This window comes from Poecile atricapillus, chromosome 7 (genome assembly GCF_030490865.1).
Source record: "Poecile atricapillus isolate bPoeAtr1 chromosome 7, bPoeAtr1.hap1, whole genome shotgun sequence".
Taxonomy (NCBI): Eukaryota; Metazoa; Chordata; class Aves; order Passeriformes; family Paridae; genus Poecile; species Poecile atricapillus.
In genome coordinates, this window is record NC_081255.1 from 4,164,311 (window position 1) to 4,186,471 (window position 22,161).

General features: G+C 45.0%; 2 protein-coding genes across 5 annotated transcripts in view; one reads left to right on the top strand and one right to left on the bottom strand.

The window, feature by feature from the left end:
- The first annotated feature begins 236 nt into the window (after positions 1-236).
- PRG4 (proteoglycan 4) lies at positions 237-19,022 on the top strand. The gene is made up of 15 exons (XM_058843307.1): positions 237-304; positions 848-946; positions 3,181-3,303; positions 5,371-5,490; positions 8,798-8,890; positions 10,347-10,617; positions 10,882-11,307; positions 11,446-11,847; positions 12,106-14,396; positions 15,367-15,456; positions 15,918-16,057; positions 16,723-16,879; positions 17,455-17,634; positions 17,795-17,920; positions 18,885-19,022. Exons 2-15 carry the CDS (start codon positions 850-852, stop codon positions 18,986-18,988), a joined length of 4,620 nt encoding a protein of 1,539 aa, XP_058699290.1. The 5' UTR covers positions 237-304; positions 848-849; the 3' UTR covers positions 18,989-19,022.
- A 9-nt stretch (positions 19,023-19,031) lies between these two features.
- Positions 19,032-22,161, bottom strand: part of TPR (translocated promoter region, nuclear basket protein) — a 34,293-nt gene continuing 31,163 nt past the window's right edge. For all 4 annotated transcript variants that reach the window (XM_058843292.1, XM_058843294.1, XM_058843293.1 and 1 more), the window contains exons 48-51: positions 21,925-22,081; positions 21,146-21,264; positions 20,154-20,252; positions 19,032-19,240 (exon numbers count right to left, since the gene is read on the bottom strand). In XM_058843292.1, coding sequence (XP_058699275.1) covers positions 19,185-19,240; positions 20,154-20,252; positions 21,146-21,264; positions 21,925-22,081 — 431 coding nt within the window. In that variant the 3' untranslated portion in view covers positions 19,032-19,184. The remainder of the gene's footprint in view (positions 19,241-20,153; positions 20,253-21,145; positions 21,265-21,924; positions 22,082-22,161) is intronic.

The following is a 22,161-nucleotide window of genomic DNA, read 5'->3' on the forward strand; positions in this document are numbered from 1 at the left end:
TCTAATGCCTTCCAGCTGCATTGAGGACAATTTGTTCATTTCTCTCACTAATCAAAATGTGTTTTGACTAGTAAGTCCCTATTTAGTTTTTTCTGTAATCGCTTTTCTTAATGGGAGTATTTTCCAGATGTTGTGTTAGTCTAGTCATCCAGGCCCTCTTCCAAGCCCTGTGGAAAGTTTGCTGTCATGAGCTGTCATTGATGGTGTGTTTAGCAAGCTGCCTAATTACCTGACCCCAGCACAGTTCCAAAGCAATATAAAAGGACTTTGCAACAGCCCTGGGAGCAGACACATTCTCTGCTAGGTAAGTGCTACACCTGTCTCTAGCCAGAGCTCTTCCTCAATAGGAAAACAAGGAACTGGGACAGAAAACTCAAAGTTTTCCTTTTGAAGGAAGATTTATTTTTAGCCTATTTTTTCCATTTTACATATTTCAATAGCTTATGATTTATAAAATTATGTTGCTGAATAACTCATATTCTGTCAATATTTGGTTTTATTATAGATTTTCATTTATCAGTATTATAACTTTAAACATTGTTGTGCTGAAGTGTACCCATGTTAGAAGATGACTGTGACTGTAGTCTTGTAATAGAATTCTGCAACAATTTATTTCTATTATTTGTTGATAATGAATTTCTATAGTCTTATTACAGAATTTAATAGCTAATTGACTAATGATCAAGAGGGAATTTATGGAGTAATTATAAATTAGCAATTTTTCCTTGACAGTTTTATTATTTATTCTATGTTTTTATCAAACTGGTCTTATATATAAAGATATGTTCTGCATTTTTAAAATTATGAAGTGAATTGCAGATAGTGACGTGAGATTATTTATTTTTAGGAATGATGTCGTACCTGAAAGTAATGATCATATGGAACATACTTTGCTTATCCCTGGTGGTCCTTTCACTGTCCTTGATTCCAGAAGTGTCTTCTCAAGGTACTGTAACACACAAAGCTGAAGGGAGGGTGTCTAGGAGTGTGTCTGATACACATGAATATTTCAAATGCATCTTCATAAAATACTAAATTCTAGAACTTTATTCAGACAGAAAATATGATTCCTGTTTTACCATCACTGAATATTTTCATAAAGAAATTTTAGTGTAGTATGGTCTTCATTTTTTTAGGAATAATATAAAAATATAAATGTAATGCAAAATGTGTTTTTCTGTAGACAGTCTACAGAGCCTCTTGCCCCTATACTGACATATTTAGCCCTAGTGATTTGTAGTTTGATCTAAAATGAGAATATCCATGAAGGTTGGCTAGAAATATTTCAATAAGTTCAGAGAAAGGAATGTCTCTACCTTGCTAAGTGCCTTCCCATTAAATGCACCATTATCACACCACTGAGGCAAATTTGCAGAATTATTTGTCTAATGATATTCCAAGCTCTATAACTGATTCCTAACTAAAGTAACACAGTCATGGTGAAGCAGAACATGCTACTTGGCAAATGCTGTGCTGTTACAGTTCACTGGTAGCTCCCAGATTTCCAGGGGAATAACACTGGGTCTTACTTGCTGGTAGAAAATGATTTATTACTACTTGATAGCAGAAGGGACAATGTCCTGTATCTGAGCAGCTCCTCAGGGCACAACCCATGCCAGACGTGACCTTATGCTGACCCCTTGATAACTGATGCCTTCCCACCAGTTTCAGCAAAAATCAAGACTTTTGCCAACAGCAACCAGGACCATTCAGGAATTTTCCTTATGAGTAACTCCGTAACTTACAAGTCATAAATTTAAAAGAAACAAATGAAGAGGTATAAGTATTGGACTACTATAAATTAACTGTATAACTACTGGACTTATTTTCTTCCCATAACGGAAGAAGGATTCAATATATTCGGCGTATAGCCATAAAAAAAGATGTCCATCTTTTGAACTGCTTTGTTAATAGCCCAGTACCTCAAGTCCATTAATGTCTCCAGTTATTCCTTGGTTCTGCTTTTCTATTTGTAACAAAGTAGTAACGAGCATTAAAAATACAGGCTGAAAATCACATTATATGTAATAGATATAATATTTGTTATCCCATGCTCTTCCTTCAGACTCACACACGTGGAGTGTGCACTGTTAGAAATTGTCTTTGGTGTTGTGTTACATGTTATTTCCTTGTCATTCCTCAATGTTTCAGCTGATTATCTGTTTGAGCTTGCTGATTGTTCAGCTTCTTTGTTTGTATTTAGGGACGCTTCACTTGTGGTCCTGCATGTTTCATTTCCAGAAGAAGCTGTTAGCTGGTTGTGTTAGCAAGGATTTCACAGAGAAAGGGGAGGGTTGCAGTGTGAATCTCTGATTTGGCAGCAGAACGTAGCAAGGCACTGCCAAGCTGGAATGATCACGGGATAAAGCAAGACACCTCCTGATGTCTTGCTTTACCATCTGTTACCTGCACTATTTCCTATTATCAAACATTTCCCAGAAATCTGCCAGTAAAGCCATTGTATGATAAGCTTTTCTATTAGTCTGCTAGTAAGTAATCTTCTAATGGACAAACTCTACTTCATAGGAGTAGCAGGGCTAGATGCCAACTGGTCTTAACCTTAGAGCTGATACCAATTTCTTCCCCGACATCAGGGGGAAAAAATATAGTGTAGGGAATAGGCAGATTTTGAAACTCCCAATACAAATGGCTTCAGGGACCTGTGTTTATTATGACAGTGCTTTCCAGTTTGCAAGTAATCTGATTAGATGGGTTATTTGGAATAGCATTACCAATAGTAAAAATCAGACACCTATGGGGTCTGTCAGGTATGGGGGTGCAGATGCACACCTATTACCATACAGAGAGTGAATCAAATTGGAGAATTAGCCAGCAAAGCTGATACACTGTCTAAGGGGCTAATTTGGATGCCAGTGGTCATTCTACAGAAGCAATCTTCAAGGATGCCTTACATTTCAGAAGAAACAGGTTAAGTTAGCTCAGTGGTAGACCTCTCTAACTTGAACATGTGCTGCTGCTGGTCTTCAGGCTGGCTCAGAGCAAACCTCTGCTCCCCACACCTTTGAGGAGGGGTCACAACAGGCCCTCAGCTTCTGGAGTACTGAGTGAAGAAACCACATTATTTAGGAAAAGAGAGAAACTTTACTCCTTTTCCATTCAGCATTTCCTTAAGGACAGTTGTGATGTGGCAACGCTTACACCAGTGTTGTGTGATTTTAGATGAATCAAGCTGTACAGGGAGATGTGGGGCAGGGTATTCTAGAGAGCATGACTGCCAGTGTGATTTTAACTGTCACCGCTACATGGAGTGCTGCCCTGACTTCAGGAAAGTCTGCACAGTGGGTAAGTTCCCAAACACAGCCAGTTTCTCTCCTCAAAATTCCCCTCCCAGCTCCCTTCCACACCAGTGTCTCCTCTCTGAATGCTTAAATGTCTGTTGGTTTGCTGTGTCGTTGTTCCCTCTCATACTCGTACTGTTGATCCCCTCAGATACTCAGAATAACCTCTTGCAATCCAAAGAAAATTGCATATCCACAGGTTATTGCCAAGCAAAGAATTTTGCTTTCTACAAAAGCAGAACTAGGCAAGATGGGAAAAAACAGTTTACTGTTTGTTTTCTACTCCTTAGTGAATTTGTACTGTATGTGTCTGTCTCTTATACAAAGAAAAAAAGCGGTAAAAGCCAATTCAGGGTTTTGCAGAAAGAAATTCTGACATATTCCAACTCAAATTTAGGAAGTGTGGATACTATGAGGTCTAATCCAAAGCCAGGGTGTCCTTCCATGGGCAAAAATTGACTCTGGATCAGAACCATGCCCAGAGTCTGCTGGAAAAGGTGGTTGGATGAGTATTTATGCTTTAATTATAGGCAAAACTATACAATGTAAATAAACATAGGTTTTTCAAACTGCTTCACTGAGCATTAAAAGCATTTTCTTGGGGATCACCAGTGTCAGAAATGTCAGTGATTTGGATTACAATGGTTTGTTACAGTACACTGTGGTTCCAGTAGGGTTAGAGGAGTAACAAATACTTCTCAGAACCAGCAACACCACTGAGTGTTGCTCAAAATGCAGACCTAGCATTCCCTAAAATTCCAGTTCTGCTGCCTTGAAGCAGACACTGGGACACTTGCCCTTCAGTCTTCCCCATCCTCATTTTGCTTTGTGGAGGGACATCAGCACTTCACAGCTGAAGATGCAGAGTGAGGCATTTTAATTATGTAGGCTATTTATTCATTGTGGGTCAGATTCTAAAGGTATTCCGGCTTCTACACAACATTTAACTAAAAGTTTATGGCTAGAGGAACAGAGGTCTTCTCTGTTCTGCTCTAATCAGTGAATCCAGGCAAGCACAGTAGGTGCTATCCGGAAAGGATGCAGGCGGTCTGGCTAAGAACTGTTGTCCAGTTGTTGTGGAATCAACACTGACTAAATGGCAGAAATGGCAGACATTATTTATGAATAAAAATTTCCCTAAGATAATAAAAATAATTCTCACCTGTGCATGTGGGATGGATCTGCTGGCACCAACACTGATTTCACACCTACACTAATCCAAAGATGCTCAGAATCTGCCTATACAGTAATCCTTATTTTTCCAGTCAGTGATTTAACTGTAAAACATGATTGTATGCCTTGTGTGCCATAGAGACAATGACTTCAATAGAGATGTACATAAAGAAAGTGCTTTTTCTGAAATCTGTAATAACTGCACACTCCTTCTAACACAATATGGTCATTATTTGAAATTAAATAGCAGTTTGGTCAGTGATGTTTCAGAAGTTAACCAAACATGAAATATTAAAATCATGTGGTTATTAATCATGTTAAAACATGGTATATAGTCCTTTGGTACTAATAATTTAAGAACTTTACTAGACAGCTCCAAACTGGTCTCTTGGGGTAACTTGGTCAACTTGTTCACACAATTAGGTTGCAGTGTTTGCCTGGACACACCAGGTACATTTGGTTATGACCCAATTAGGCCAATTATTTTTCAGAAATGCTTCGGCAGACACATCATTCTTGTTGCAAAGGGATACCCTGGTGAACACCTTCCTACAAACCCAGCCCAGAATTTAAATATCACTCTTGAGATCACTGGTCTGCGGTTGAGGAAGCATAAGCCTCCTACGGTGGGACCTGGCTAAAGTGAACGCGGTGGTCATGTTTTATTGCACTGCCAATCCAATGGTCTCGATTCGCTTCCAAGGCACAGTGCTGTTCTGGCAGTACCGCCTGATCCAAACCCCAGTTACACACAAATCCTGTATCAGACCAGCATAAGCACCTGCTTTTTATGGAGCTGCCCTTGGCACCAGCTCGAGCAAACGACTTCACTGTAGAGAGGTCCCAGCGTTCCACATGAGCTGGCCCAAAGCCTGACTGTACTGCTCTGTGTCTGCAGCCGCCTCCTGCGAGGGACGCTGCTTTGAATCCTTCGAGAGGGGAAGGGAGTGTGACTGCGATGCTGACTGCGACCGATATGGCAAATGCTGCCCAGACTACGCCAAGTACTGTAAAGAGGGTAAGACATTTCTCCATCACTGTTTTTCTAAGACATATTTAAACAGAGGTGCTTTGCTTTACTATAAACAAAACTGTGTGGGCTTTGGTAAAAACTGGACAAAGGAAAACAACAAAAATAACAAAACGTAATTTCACTAACAAATTGGCCAACTTCTCAAGTGTGAACGCTTTATGGAAGCATACAGGTAGATATTCTGGAAGCCACCACCAAGACTTGAATTCTGAGGGTAAAGTTGTATTTTACATTAGGCTCTTTTGGCACTAGCCACGCTCTAACTATCAGAGTCATTACTCAGAATACCACATGTAAGGAAAAGATCTGCACATCAATAATAGAATTAAATGAGAGAAGGTGAGGAAACAGAATTGTTTTGTTTGGAAAAGATCTTTTGAGATCATTGTATCCAACCATTCCCCCAGCACTGCCAAGGCCACCACTAAAACATGTCCCCAAGTGCCACATACAAACATATTCTAAATCCCATCTGGGATGGGGACTCCCTGCCCTGGGCAGCCTGGTAACCTAAACCTCCCGTGGTGCTCCTAGGGGTCATTTCTTCTTGTCCTATCCCATGTTCCTGGGAGCAGAGCCTCAGCCCCCCCGGCTGTCCCCTCCTGTCAGGGAGTTGTGCAGAGCCAGAAGGTCCCTCCTGAGCCTCCTTTTCTCCAGGCTGAGCCCCTTTCCCAGCTCCCTCAGCTGCTCCTGAGGCTCCAGCCCCTTCTCCAGCTTCGTTCCCTTCCCTGGACCCACTCCAGCCCCTCGAGGTCTGTCTGGTCATGAAGGCCTGGAACTGGGCACAGCATTTGAGGTCCCTCAGCTGTGCCAGCACAGGGGACAGCCACTGCCCTGGGCCTGTGGCCACATCAGGGCTGGGACAGTCCAGGGTCATCGGCCCCTGGTCCACGCCGCTCATATTCAGCCACTGTCACCAGCACCCCCAGGGTGTGATTTCCACTAGCCAGATGAATAAATGAATTGCAGTAAAAAGCTGAGTTCATCTTATAAAAACAAGGTGGAAGGTTCAAATTTATGGAAGGTTCAACTCCCTTAAAATCCCCACCCATCTGAAAGTGGGGAATGGCTACTCCATGCCTTGGGATAGCAGTACCTGGACCTCCAGTTCACTTGCTTGGGGTCACCACAGTCACTGGCAGCATATTAGACATGCACATCCTAGATTCTCCCCATCTCAAATCCAGTGTGGGAAGAGAAGCCTAACACAAAAAGCCCATGCTGTGAGGCAGAAGGGAGGAACTGGATGTTATATGTTCACACTGTAGCAAGAAAACTTTAAGGAAACACACATTTTACCTTTAGGCTGGCAGTTCAGTCCAAGGAAGATTCAAACTGACCTGCAGTCACTTCTTTTGTTCTGTCCTTTTCTGCAGAGCCTGCTGGGGTTTCAGCTGAGCACAAAGGCACAGATCTGGACGTGCAGTCCCACCCTCATGTAGCTTTAAGGACACCAGCAAATGAACTCTAAAAAACAACAATAATTTCATCATGTCCTTAAACTTTCTGGTACCTACAGACCTAAATTTATTTCTGCCAACACACTTGACAAATGTGGCTTGGCACGGGGTTGCTGCATGCACAGAGCAGTCCACCTCCAAGGCAGCCAATTCCCAAAGCCTGCAGCATTAACACACAACATAAGTCACAATAATCATTTGGTTCTCTTCATCCAAGTGGTCCCCAAGAGCTGGGATAGTGGCTTGGCTTTGCCACACAATTTCACAGTAATTTAGACTGAAACAGAATCTGTATTCTGTTTCATTGACTGAATGTCTAGAGAAGCGTCTTGGAAACATTTTGAGGTGAATTTGCTGCTTTTGAGGCTGCTTAGTATTTCCCTCTTTCTGCTGAGTTTATCACACCCAAACACTCACAAAACACTGTTAAACCATTTCACTTCTTCAGTTAAAATATAATGAAGAATTCATCAACCGTTCCTAGTCTTAAAGAGTTTCTTCTGTATTGAACTAAACTTGGCTATCAATTTTTGTCAAAAAATCCAGTAGAAATCTCCCAAACAACTATACTCAGTATTTTACTATTTATACTACGTGTGAATATATTTTATTATTTTTACTATGTGAGAAATCTGTTCAACCTCTTGGAATAAATTTGCTGTTTCAGCATCCTCTGAACATTTTTTTTCTGTACAGTAAAGCCAAGTGTACAATGTATATCCAGACCTCACTGTTATCTTCCCTGTCCTCCAGAAGCTCTTTATTCCCTGAATACATGTACACACATAGCCAAAACATTCCCCTCCCCAACAACTGGCTTTCAAAGGAGTCATTCATCTTCAACAACAATTTCTCTCTCTTCCTCAATAAAGGTTTCAGGAAATAGTGCAATACCCAACCTTCCCTGCTTTGAGCACTAGCTTGCTGTGAAAATAAATCTTTTGACACCATGGTGTCTCTCACCTTGGAGACAAAACTCCCATTCCCTTTGTAAAAAGCTGATTGCACACACTTCTGCCAGTTACCAGCTACTTTGGCTAGACCAAAATTATTTGGACAGTTCCCTGAGCTCCATCACATTTCCTTCACAACTAACAAGTTCCTTCTACAAGGCTATGCTAGTAGCTCATTTCCAAATGTACAATTTGATCAGTAATAAATTACAAAATATTATCTGGCTCTTACTGGATGCAACTGAAATTCCTTTCACTCTTCAGAGCTCGAAAATGTGAATGCAACCTCCTATTTCTCCTAAAACTCAGCCTACAAGAAGTTAGCTTAATACCCATGTTGTTTCCTTGGTCCATGCCTGCTTTGTAGCACCTGTCTCCTTCAAGGAAACCATTTCTTTTAAAATGTATCTCCAAAACAATCACTTGTGTAGAATTATCACATCTGAAGAACTGCAAGGGGATTATCAAAATAAATTTTTGGCTAATATGACAGCTCTCCTATTTCCACTAGAGTTAGTTATCTGTAGTCAAAGTCAAGTAGTGAAAAGCCATCTGTAGTGAAATAAAATAAGACAAAATTTCAGAATGTGGCGCTCCACTCAGAATTCATCTCTTTTACCCCCTCAAAATTGCCATCAGCTAATAATGCCTCACCTCAAACTTCTGGGAAAAATATTGCTCCCATCTGTGATGAAACACTTCAGGATCCAAAGGGTATTTTTGCTCTTTTCCACACAAATAATTGTATAAAAAATCCTAAAGAAACTTAGTTTTAAATGGAAGATGGTCACTGAAATTTTGTAATCACTCTTACACAGTTAACACCATGCACCTATAAAGATAAAATGACCTGTTAATGAAAGCACTTCTCTCTTTCAGCACACACAGAAAAACCAACCCCAGAGACTCCTCCAGATAACAAATCTAAAAGGTCCTCCACAGATGAAGAGTCACCAGAAGAAGCTGTGGAAGGTAGGCAAGTATATGGATGCACCAGGATGGGTGTTACCTGAAGGAACATTAAAGACCATATCCCTGCTCTGGAAATAGAAAGCTGATCCTAGACATTACCAGACAGTTACCAAGCTTGGAAGCACTTGGCTTATAAACTGATTACCTCACCAAGCCCTCAGGACTTTGGAGAGTTCACTCAGCACAGAGTGCAGAATGGTGATGTGTCCCTTGTCTCTATTGGATTTTCTCACACATCCTCCAAAAACAGGGTACAGTCAGTCAGTCTTGGACAGCATCTGTGGCTGGAACAGGAAGGGTGGGACAGTGGTGAACTGGCAGCACAGGAAAAAGTCCTAGCAGGCTCCTCTAGCTTTAATCAAGCCAGGCCTTATACTGCTTCAGAGAACACATGATTTATTTATTCTGACTGGAAAATATTTGTTCTTTGGTACTGTGTTCCAGCATTTGAAGTGATAACTCAGGAAACCAGTTTGAACTTGAAACACAATTGAAAAGACACTACAAGTCTGTCAATATTTTAATCCTATCCCCTGTTTTTGTTTTAGATTTGGAGTACTTATTTTCTGCTGTTCCAATTTCCTATTACAAAAAAATACCCAACAAAACCAAATCAAACCAAACCCCAATAACAATATCATGTATTAAATGAAAGAAAATTAAGGAAATTCAAATAACCGTTAATAGGATCCCAGCTGGCTTATGGTATTTCAGACACAGGGGATGGGAGTGAAACCTATTCTGCAATACTTTGCTCATACTAAACACACAAAATTTGTGAAAGCAGAATTAAACTCCAAAATCTCAGAGAGAGAATACTTAGGGAGACATTGAAATGCAGAAGCATTTACTGTTCTTTTTGCTGAATATCAACAATTTTACTCAAATCAATGTAACTATAAATACAAGTAAAGAGAGCCTTAAATCCATACATCACAATGAGGAAAATAATTCAAGGAATAAAAATACAGCAGGAGACGGAGTCAGGGCTCTATGTTCAGGAATTATTTTCCTCCTGCTTTCCTACCTCTCTCCTCCAACTCCAGGTTGTTGGTGCAGGCTAAGTTATAATGTAGGGCAGTGGAATAAATCAAAATAACAGACTGAGAAGGGAAGTGTTTTGTTGGAAGGACTACTTCATTACGTGGCTTCCTTACCATGAAAGCGGCTGGAAACCCCAGACAGCCTCACCTACAAGCATTAAACTAAACCCTGAACACGGGGAAGCGCCAAGTTGGCCAAAAGGGATCACCTAAAACTGAGCTGAGCTGCTTCAAAGTCCCATGTGGACAAAAGGGACTCCCTGGTTCCTTTCACATGGTCCAGGTTAGTTTGGCCATTTAAAAAAGGTCTTCCTATTCCAAAGGAAGCACCTATAGCTAATAATACACTTATAGGCAATGCCTACCTGCAAGACAATTCCAATGGCTGAACTGAATTACTGTTCGTTTTCTAGATCCTGAAATCCAACTGACCACTCCTGCTCCAACTACAGAACCTGCAGAGACAACCCCTGACGCCACAGAGGAACCAGCCACTGAAGCTGACACTCCCGCTCCAGAAGTGGCAGAAGATGTGACCCCTGATGCCACAGAGGAACCACTGACTGAAGTGGACCCTACAGACCTCCCAACACAGGATCCAACCCCTGACACCACCGAGGAACCAGCAACTGACTCTGAGCCTCCCAGCACCCCTCCACCAGAGGAGACAACCCCAGAGGAGCCGACCACACCTCCACCAGAGGAGACAACCCCTCCACCAGAGGAGACAACCCCTCCACCAGAGGAGACAACCCCTCCACCAGAGGAAACAACTCCAGAGGAGCCAACCACCGCTCCACCAGAGGAGACAACCCCTCCACCAGAGGAGACAACCCCTCCACCAGAGGAGACAACCCCACCACCAGAGGAAACAACTCCAGAGGAGCCAACCACCCCACCACCAGAGGAGACAACCCCTCCACCAGAGGAGACAACCCCAGAGGAGCTGACCACCCCACCACCAGAGGAGACAACTCCAGAGGAGCCAACCACCCCTCCACCAGAGGAGACAACCCCTCCACCAGAGGAGACAACCCCACCACCAGAGGAAACAACTCCAGAGGAGCCAACCACCCCACCACCAGAGGAGACAACCCCTCCACCAGAGGAGACAACCCCTCCACCAGAGGAGACAACCCCTCCACCAGAGGAGACAACCCCTCCACCAGAGGAGACAACCCCTCCACCAGAGGAGACAACTCCAGAGGAGCCAACCACCCCACCACCAGAGGAGACAACCCCAGAGGAGCCAACCACCCCTCCACCAGAGGAGACAACCCCTCCACCAGAGGAGACAACCCCTCCACCAGAGGAGACAACCCCTCCACCAGAGGAAACAACTCCAGAGGAGCCGACCACCGCTCCACCAGAGGAGACAACCCCAGAGGAGCCAACCACCCCACCACCAGAGGAGACAACCCCTCCACCAGAGGAAACAACTCCAGAGGAGCCAACCACCCCACCACCAGAGGAGACAACCCCTCCACCAGAGGAAACAACTCCAGAGGAGCCAACCACCCCACCACCAGAGGAGACAACCCCTCCACCAGAGGAGACAACCCCTCCACCAGAGGAAACAACTCCAGAGGAGCCTACCACCCCTCCACCAGAGGAGACAACCCCTCCACCAGAGGAGACAACCCCAGAGGAGCCGACCACCCCGCCACCAGAGGAGACAACTCCAGAGGAGCCAACCACCCCCACACCAGAGGAGACAACCCCTCCACCAGAGGAGACAACCCCTCCACCAGAGGAGACAACCCCAGAGGAGCCGACCACCCCACCACCAGAGGAGACAACCCCTCCACCAGAGGAGACAACTCCAGAGGAGCCAACCACCCCCACACCAGAGGAGACAACCCCTCCACCAGAGGAGACAACCCCTCCACCAGAAGAAACAACTCCAGAGGAGCCGACCACCCCTCCACCAGAGGAAACAACCCCTCCACCAGAGGAGACAACCCCTCCACCAGAGGAGACAACTCCAGAGGAGCCAACCACCCCGCCACCAGAGGAGACAACCCCAGAGGAGCCAACCACACCTCCACCAGAGGAGACAACCCCTCCACCAGAGGAGACAACTCCAGAGGAGACAACCCCTCCATCAGAGGAGACAACCCCTCCACCAGAGGAGACAACCCCAGAGGAGCCAACCACCCCTCCACCAGAGGAGACAACCCCTCCACCAGAGGAGACAACCCCAGAGGAGCCAACCACCCCTCCACCAGAGGAGACAACCCCTCCACCAGAGGAGACAACCCCAGAGGAACCAACAACCCCCACACCAGAGGAGACAACCCCAGAGGAGCCGACCACCCCCACACCAGAGGAGACAACTCCAGAGGAGCCAACCACACCTCCACCAGAGGAGACAACCCCTCCACCAGAGGAGACAACCCCAGAGGAGCCCACAACCCCCACACCAGAGGAGACAACCCCAGAGGAGCCCACAACCCCTAAACCAGAAGAGACAACCCCAGAGGAGCCGACCACCCCCACACCAGAGGAGACAACTCCAGAGGAGCCAACCACACCTCCACCAGAGGAGACAACCCCTCCACCAGAGGAGACAACCCCAGAGGAGCCCACAACCCCCACACCAGAGGAGACAACCCCAGAGGAGCCCACAACCCCTAAACCAGAAGAGACAACCCCAGAGGAGCCCACAACCCCCACACCAGAGGAGACAACCCCAGAGGAACCAACAACCCCTAAACCCGAAGAGACAACCCCAGAGGAGGCCACAACCCCCACACCAGAGGAGACAACCCCAGAGGAGCCCACAACCCCTAAACCCGAAGAGACAACCCCAGAGGAGCCAACCACCCCCACACCAGAGGAGCCCACAACCCCTAAACCCGAAGAGACAACCCCAGAGGAGCCCACAACCCCCACACCAGAGGAGACAACCCCAGAGGAACCAACAACCCCTAAACCCGAAGAGACAACCCCAGAGGAGCCCACAACCCCCACACCAGAGGAGACTACCCCAGAGGAGCCGACCACCCCCACACCAGAGGAGACAACCCCAGAGGAGCCCACAACCCCCACACCAGAGGAGACAACCCCAGAGGAGCCCACAACCACCCCCACACCAGAGAAGACAACCCCAGAGGAACCAACAACCCCTAAACCCGAAGAGACAACCCCAGAGGAGCCGACCACCCCCACACCAGAGGAGACAGCCCCAGAGGAGCCCACAACCCCTAAACCAGAAGAGACATCATCCAAGGAGCTGATCATCCCCACACCAGAGGAGACAACTCCTGAAGAGCCAGCGACTTTAGCGGACTCTCCCACCACCACTAACCCTGAAGAGACAACTCCAGAGGAGCCAACAACCCCCAAAGCTGAAGAGACAACCCCAGAAAAGCCTTCAACCAAGGCAGACTCTCCCACCACCCCAAAACCTGAAGAAACAACCCCAGAGGAGCCAACAACACCCAAACCAGAGGCGACTACCCCAGAGGAGCCAACAACCAAGGCAAACTCTCCCACTACCCCCAAATCCAAAGAAACAACCACAGAAAAAACTACAACCAAGCCAGACTCTCCTACCACCCTTAAAGAAGAGGATTCTGACTCTCCGACCAGCCCTGCAGCACTTGATGCCTATACCACTGCTTCTCCAGACAATGCTGCAGCCACAACAGCTGGGAAGGACTCCCCCACACCTGAGGCAGGCACAATACTTACAGATGCCACAGTGGATAACAAGGAGACAACAACACCCAAGAAAGACAGAACTACTCTGCTTAAAGACATTTTCACAGCTGCAACTGGGAAAGACACAGTTACGGTAGCTATGGTGACAACAGCTAAACCAGATTCTCCTAAAGGTATGGATGACATTCCAGACACATCTCCTATGGCCAAGGAACCTGTCACTGCAGCAGCTGAATCAGAAACAACTTCTACAGACACCAAGACTGCAACAACAGCAGCCACAGCTCCCTTTTCCAGTCCCACTGTGCTGGTAACAACCATCAAAGAAGATTCAACTCCTCAACCCAGTGAGGCTGTAACACCAAATGAAAAAGAGACAGCTACAGACACTGAGCAGGCTGGGCCAGCAGCACATAAAGACAGCCCAGGTGCTGCTTGTGTTATTGTGGAGATGACAACAGCTGGTAAAAAAGAGGTAACAATCATCAAAGAAATGGGCACCACACCTGAAAAAGAAATAGAAGATGTCACTGAAAAGGCTCCTGGTATTGACAAAGAAGAGGTAACTACAGTTACTGAAGAAACTACTACAAGAGATAAAAAGGACACAATAGAAGAAATGTATCTTGTGTCCAATGGGACATCCAAGCCAACAATACATTTCCAGGAAGTCACTGAGGCCAGAGAAGAAGCTCACCCAACTGAACCTGAAACTCTGCCAGTGAAAGAAGAGCCCGAGATAAACAAACCTTTAATACAAGTTGGGGACCTGCCAATGTTCCCTGGAGAAACACAAGGTAAGTGCATTCCAGTAAGTATGAAAGCATCAGTAACTCAAGGGAACATGGCAGTGTCCTATAGGCAGCCACAACCACAGCACCACAGCTGCCAGTGTCCTGAATACGGGAACCTCAGTTCTCAGCTGTGGAGTCAAATCCTTCAGGCAGTTTAGAACATGAGCTAAATTAATTGTTTTCAGTAAAATAATTGGTCCTACTGAAAATTGTTTGCTGTTTCTCCTCCTCCTGTTTGCTATTGTAGAAGATGCAAACAGACAAAAAGTCAAGGGAAGTAGATGACAAATTTCTAAAGCCCATGAAAAAATTGCTTGAAGTCAGACTGCATGTCCACCCTCCCTCCTGGTACCTAATCTGGTGTTTTGTAGCCACCTACTAAAAATGTCATATTAAAGAGACAAGAAGTCTCTTGCATCAGTGCTTTTTGCCACAGCCTTTTTCATGCCTTCTCTGTATTTTAATCAGACATAGCAGATTCTTGGGAAATTTTTCAATCCTATATTGAAATATATTTTGGCGGGAAAAATTAGGGGTTTAGATGCAAAATATTTGAATTTCAGTCTAAAAGAGATTCATCTTTCCTTTATATTTAACTGCATATATATATATAACTGAAAGAAAGCATAAATGCTTTTCTTTTTTCCTTTTAAAGAAATAACAAGAGGGAAGAAAAAATGCTAAAGCAGTTAAAGGAACAATAAAATCCCAGAGCATGCAGCAAGTCCATGAGGGATGTAACATACGAGGTGTTTGTAGGTGTTTTCCTGAATTACAGGTACTTAGGTGGCAATAAGCAAAGACGCCCACATCTGGTCACTCAGCACTGCTGGGGCCACAGCACCAGAGCCGAACTTTCCGAGAACACGTCCCCGACGAGGAATTAATCCCTAGCCCACAGGCGGGGCCGAGGGGGAAAGCTAAGGCCGTTCTTGTGGAGCCTTAAACAAACGCAGCTGGCTGTGTTTTGCAGAGAGGAAGAACGAGGAGAAGGATCTGTGCAGCGGCAAGCCAGCAGACGGCATGGTGGCCCTGCCCAATGGCACCCTGGCCGTCTTCCGAGGTGAGAGTGCTCCGAAGATCCTCCACCTGCCCCGGCATGGCCCCATTCCTCCTTCACCTACCCGGCTCTGGCTCCGGCCCTGGTCCCAGCCCTCCTCCTTCTCCCCCAAGCACCAGATCTCCTCCTTCACCTTTCCCGGGCCCAATGCTTTACCTTCACCTCCTCCTTGACCTGCCCCGTCGCTCTTCCTCCTCTTTTTCCTCCCTCACTCGCCCCGGTGCCCCTCACCCCTCACGAAACTCTCCCGAGTCCAGAGCCCGCCCCGGCAGACCCCTCACGGGGCCGGCTCAGCCACGTCCCCGAGGAAGGACGGTGATGTCCCCGCACTGTCCCCAAGGCAGGACGGTGATGTCCCCGCACTGTCCCCGAGGCAGGACGGTGATGTCCCCGCACTGTCCCCGAGGAAGGACGGTGATGTCCCTGCACTGCCCCCAGCACCCCTCACGCCTGTCGCCCCCCAGGTCACTATTATTGGCTGCTGAACGGCCGGACCCCACCGACCACCAACCCCCGCCGGATCAGCGACGGCTGGGGCATCCCCTCGCCCATCGACTCTGTCTTTTCCAGGTGTAACTGCGATGGGAAAACCTTCTTCATCAAGGTGAGAGCGGCCCCGGCCGGCAGGATGGGGCGAGGCTGATGAGGAGCAGCTGGGGAGGCTCATTCTGGAGGAAAGGAGGCTTAGGGGGGACTTTCTGACTCTCTACAACTCCCTGGCAGGAGAAGGCAGATGAGGGGAGTTGGGCTCTGCTCCCAGGGAACAGGGACAAGATGAGAGGAAAGGGCCTCAGGTTGCACCAGGGGAGGTTTAGATTGGATATTGCGGAAAAAAATAGCCTAAACTTATTCCTAGTATGTTTCCCAACCTGAAATAAAATGCTAATGAAATGCCCACACCTCATTAAAGCTGTTATGTAGTTATTTCCCAGGAAATCACTCAGTCCTAGAATTCAAGCTGCTTATTATATCTATGAAAATTTAAGATTTAGAAAAACATCTCTTTGTTCAGTAACCCCTCTTAAAAACTAGCTTCTAAGATACTCTATCCCTATTCAAAGGTTAAAAGGCTGCAGGAGGTACTTAATGAAGTTGTAGTAGATTTATCCAATTTGCGATGGATGTAGGAGTGATTCCAGTCAGATTTACGATGTGGTAATCAAAGTGCTAGTGCTTATTTATGGATTATTCATCATGTTTTTTTTTTGCAGTTCAATAACCAGGAATTAACTTCCTCTAAAACTCATTTTCTTTTCCTTAAATGCTCAGGGTCCCCTGTACTGGCGCTTCACTAATGGTGTTATGGATAAAGGCTATCCCAAACCTCTTGCAACTGGATTTGCAGGGTTAAGTGGGAGAATAGTAGCAACCCTCCCTGTGGCAAGATACAACAACAGACCAGAATCTGTTTATTTTATCAAAAGAGGTATGTCTTGTATTCCTGAAGTTCAGGGAACATCAAAAGGTGCTTGAATTGCCTTAGTCAGGAGTAAAACACCATTTCTCTTGACCCAAGACCTGTTTCTTTCAAACACAAACACAAATGATGCCCATGTTCCAGGTCCTCAAAAACAGCCTGAAGCTTTAAAAAATTTGTATTAGTACTTGGAGGTCTTTTAGTGCATTTTAAACCAGACCTGTAAGGGTGAGAATCCAGGAATCCAGCACTGTAGTGGCTAAACACTGAAATAAGTTTTATCTTGTGGTAAAGCTATTTTAGTCTCAAGTTAATTAGAGAAGGAAAGGCTTTATTCTTCCTAGTTCTTAAGTATGTGTGGAAATTTCCATCTCTATTTCTGATTTCCTCTTTTAAAGAAATTTCCTAATCTTACATGAATGCTGTACTGCCACCACAAGAATGTTATTTGTTATTGATTTCCTGTGTGCAATATGAATGTAATGATATTTTCATACCTGATCAAGCTGATGGTTGGGTGTGTTTTTGGGGGAGAGGGAGGGGTTTATTCTTTTTGACCTAACAAAACGAATGTGGTGTTTTAGATGGGAACATGCAGCAGTACGTGTACAGACAAGAACCAGCCAAGAAGTGTCAAAGAAGAGCTCGTGTCACCATCAGATATCCAGCCTTTGTTCCCAGACTTGTCATCCGGCGACGTTTCCAGCGTGCTGTGCAAATGCCAACCATCATCCGCACTGTCAGGATCAACCCCCACCCCTCTGGTAACGTGGGCATTACGGTTCTCTTACATGGATGCTTTTACCTCTGTAGGTTCTCACACAACATTGTGTTTGGAAGGTTTTAATGGCTGTAGGTGACAACAGCCCTGTGACAGCTGCAGCGGTGCCACAGCTCCTCACAGAGGGTTCTTTTTGCTTGCAGGAGCTCTGCGCAAGGAAGTCCAAATGACGACATACTGGAGAGGGCTCCCCAAAGTTATCCACTCAACTCTCTCTGTGCCCAACCAGAACAAGCCCGATGGCTACGATTACTATGCCTTCTCTTACAGTAAGTAAAGCTAAAGCATATCACTATGGATCTCAAAAGACATAGGGGTGGGGAAGAAAGAAGCTCCTGCTATCACTTGTGGTACTACTTTCAGCACTACTAGGAAATCCTGAGAACTAAAATGTTGCCCATTATCAGGAGATGTTTCTATTAGAAATCTGTAATTACAGGACAACGTGCAGCAATGAAATACAGAGGATCAAAGCAGCCAACTGGGGAAGGCATTGCCAGGGAATTCAGCCTTGTAAAGTGACAAACCTTGCACTTAAATTAAGGATTATGTTAATGATAGACTGAAGTCTTTGAATAGCTACACAGCGAATTTTTCAATAGCTTCTATGGAACTACGTTTCTGAGAAAACACAAAAGTGAGAGAGATGAACTACTTGACTTAGCTCAAAAAGAGTATTTATGATCCTAGATTAGGTAGACTCATTCCCCAAACCAGGATCCCATTTAAGCATTCCTCAGAATTTTCTGCATTTAAAAAAAAAAGCAAAAACCAACAAACTGTAAGAACAAGCCATACCCAAATACAGGCTATTAAAGTCCCTGTCAGTAAGATCCAATTCCTCACCTTGGAGGAATCAGCCTCACAGGCCCATTCACACTCAGGGACCGTGGATTTCCCACTTCTGTAGTGAGTGCAGGATTGTGGTGGATGTAGCTTGTTTGATTTCCAAACTCTTGTGACTATTTCTGTGTTCTAACAATACAAGAACATTCTTTCCTGCTCTTGGAACAGATTTAATTATTAGCAGTGCTGTAAAACTTACTGTAGCCAAGGACACCTGAAAAATAAAGCCGAGGACAGAAATTTACTGTTGGAGCCTCTCAGCTCCCTATATGCACATGGAATGGAAAAATCTGTAATTTAGGCCTAAGTGACATTAAAATGCAGGCTTGAATTTGTGATTTTTAGATGTCGTTTCTGGAATTTAATCCTGACCTTTCTTCCTTTCAGATCGGTACTACAGTTTGGATGTTGGCAAAAGAATAGCACGACCTGTTACTGCTCTCACAGGAAAGACTGTATCCAAAGACTGGTACAACTGTCCCAGCAAGTGATGCGCAGCAGCAGAGTTTAAAACAAGATGCCATTTGAATGTCAATGTTTTTTCTAATTTTATTAATAAAAGACATTGAAATGTGTGCACACAACTCTAAGTATGAAATGCTGCTTCAAGCTCTGGCTTCATTACACTAAGCAATCACAGGCAAACTGGCATTTTGTATACACAGCTGGAAGTACTTTACATTTCATTTAACTAATGTTTCCTCTGTTCAGGCCTCCTCTGCCTCCCATGGCATGAGTTACACCTGTGCAGGGAAAGAAAACAAGTGCATTAGTATAAACCCTTCTTACCCTTTTAATCAACCACTGCACAGCTGATATTTCATCCTTCCCTAAGGAATTTTCAGGGCAGGGGAGTGGTTCCTTTCTGATACAGTTCAAGTTCCTCCCTCTCCCCCTAAGCCTGGTGACACATGTACATGTCACCTGTGTCGTGCAAAAGGCTGGGGCTGACTTGTGATCCTGACCCAAACCAATGAGCAGAGGACTCTTATAACAACTGAAATCAGGTAGTCCCTCCTTTTCATTATTAAAAAAGATGGTGACAGATGAAAGAAAATCTATCCTAGGCCCACCTCCTTATTTTTTTCCCCTTAAAATACCAGCTAATCTATATTTCAATGCTAATACTGAGTTTTCTACAATGTTAAAATAATACAAAACAGAATAAAATCTAAGGCTTTTTCTTAATACAGAAGTTGCAAAAATAATTTCTTGTCATGGTTTAACTCTACTGCACAAAAAAACCTGTAATCCTTCCAATAAAGCTTTTTTTCAACAAGTACGCATTGATATAACTGGAACCCTTAATGTACCAAATGGAAATTCCTCTAACGCTAAAACCAGAAGTTTCTAAATTGCTGTCCTAACAGGACTTTTGAAACCTTCCCTTAAAACTTTGAAGTATAAGATCTAGTGCCCTTTACTTTCTCTCTACTGATAAGAGCCAGGTGCCACTGCAGAAGGAAGTTTTCTCAGCCTAACACACTAAACCCAAACTAGAGCTCTTAGGGTCACACATACCAAACTCAAGACAGGGCTGCTGTGTCACTCCCTGTCTGCCAGCAAGGCCAGCCTGTAAAGCTTTAGATGTGGTAGCCAAGGGAGGAAAGGGCCATGTTTGCAGCAGCCTGGCTGGGAGCAGCCAGGAGCACTTACCCCTCTGCCTGTTGAACTGCCGGCCACGCACGCCCGTCCTCAGCGTTGGGGGCTGCAGCCGGACACGGCGCAGGGACTTGGGCTGAGTGCTGCTCGTGTCTGTGGGAAGAGGCAGTACAGAAAGGGTGGCTGTGCCTGCCAGGTTCTCACTCTTCATCTTTACACGTTTTGGTATGTGTTATGCTTTCTTTACTTTAGAATGATGAAGGTGCCTCCTTATTTCACTGCCCTCTCCTCTATTATAAATAAAAGCTTCAAATCAAGTAAGTCTGGGACTTCTTTTGCCATCTATACAGGAGGGTTAATTGATAACTCAATAGAGATTAACTTACTGTTGTTTCATAATTTAATTAAAAATATTTTTTAAGCTGACATCAAATATGCCAGTGGACAAATCACCGAAGTATAAATAACATTTGCTCCTTGAAATGTTATTCTTACTTGGCCTACTCCAGTTACTGCGGTCCAAAGAAAAATGATTTGCCAATGTACCAAAGAATTTATAAGCATCAAAATATGATCTTGCTCTAAGAGAATCTGGGGAGACCTTAGAGCCCCTTCCAGTGACTAAAGGAGCTCCAGGAGAACTGGAAAGGGATTTGGGACAATGGACTGTAAGGACAGGACAAGGGGGAATGGCTTCCCACTGTCAGAGGGCGGGGTCAGATGGGATATTGGGAAAGAATTTTTCTCTGTGATGGTGGGGAGGCCTTGTCCAGAGAAGCTGTGTCTGTCTCTGGATCCCTGGAAGTGTTCAAGGTCAGGCAGGACAAAGCCTCAAACAACCTGGGATAGTGGAAGGTGTCCCTGCCCATGGCAGGGGTGGAACTGGATGGGCTTTAAGACCCCTTCTACCCCAAACCATTTTATGAGTCTGTGATTCTAAGAGTTTTATCTTATTTTGTGTATCCTGGCTACCAGCCATGATGCTGGACAAAGGAATTCCCACTCTTAAAGTAAAGGTACAAACTATTATTGTGATTATCCTGTACCTGCAGATGAACTCGAAGGAGGATCCTGACTAGTTGAAGGAAGATCTGACTCATCAGATGCTTGAACAGATTCTTCTTCTTGCTGGCTATCGATTTCTAGACCTGCTTCTGAAGTAATGCTAGAAGGGAAGGAGGGGGAGGAGAACCATGTAAGTGTACTTGCATAGTTTCAAAAAGGTCCAGAAAAACCCCTTGTCTTGGAACACAAAGATTAAATGAAAATAAAAAGTAAAATAAAGCATAAAATTATAAATGGTCCCCTTTTAGATCTTTACTTCATCATAATACAAAATATAGCAATTATTATAAATATTACAAATATTAAAAGTTCCACTTGTAAAGCAAAAGACCAAATTATTTGTCTACAAAATTCAGTAAGAACTGCTTATTCCAGCCCCATGCTTCCTCTTTTGTACATGCACTGTCTTAAATGAGTGACATAATCTTACATGCGTGCTTTGCATGAGGAATGATTTTCTGTATTACACAGGAATGCCTTAGTCTTTATGTTACAAATTGATCCTTCAACCTGTGCCTTTACCATCAGTATTTGACTATTACAGAGTCCTCTGCAGTCTTAAAAAATACAAATTTATTTTTTTTGCTGACTTTTATATTAACTCTGTTAAATCCCAAGAAGATCAGCAGAAAACCATTGGTTCTGGATTAAGTGTCAGATTGTCCTGCTTCACAGCATGGAACAATGGACAGTCTGAGCTGTCCCTGGGTGACAATGAATGTTCCAGAAGTGCTAGTGAACCAAAGCCATGGTGCTTTACCCTTCAGACTCTGCCTCTGCAAAGACCTCGTCAGCATCGTCGCCGGTGCCAGGCTCGGTGGTGGTGGACAGGCTGCCGGTGGAGGTGGTGACCATGGGCACGGACTGGGACGCGTGCTCCGAGGCATCGGCTGAGGCGCTCTCTGTGAACACCGTCACTGGGGAGCACAGACACCCTCAGGGCCTGCCCACAGAGCAGCACAGGCAGCTCGGGGACAGGCTGCAGCAGCACTGCACC

Coding starts and splice junctions, on each gene's coding strand:
- PRG4 (XM_058843307.1), top strand. CDS start 850: ATGATGTCGTACCTGAAAGTAATGATCATATGGAACATACTTTGCTTA. Junction 3,304..5,370: donor CAGGAAAGTCTGCACAGTGG/GTAAGTTCCCAA, acceptor CTGTGTCTGCAG/CCGCCTCCTGCGAGGGACGC. Junction 11,308..11,445: donor ACCACCGCTCCACCAGAGGA/GACAACCCCAGA, acceptor TCCAGAGGAGCC/AACCACCCCACCACCAGAGG.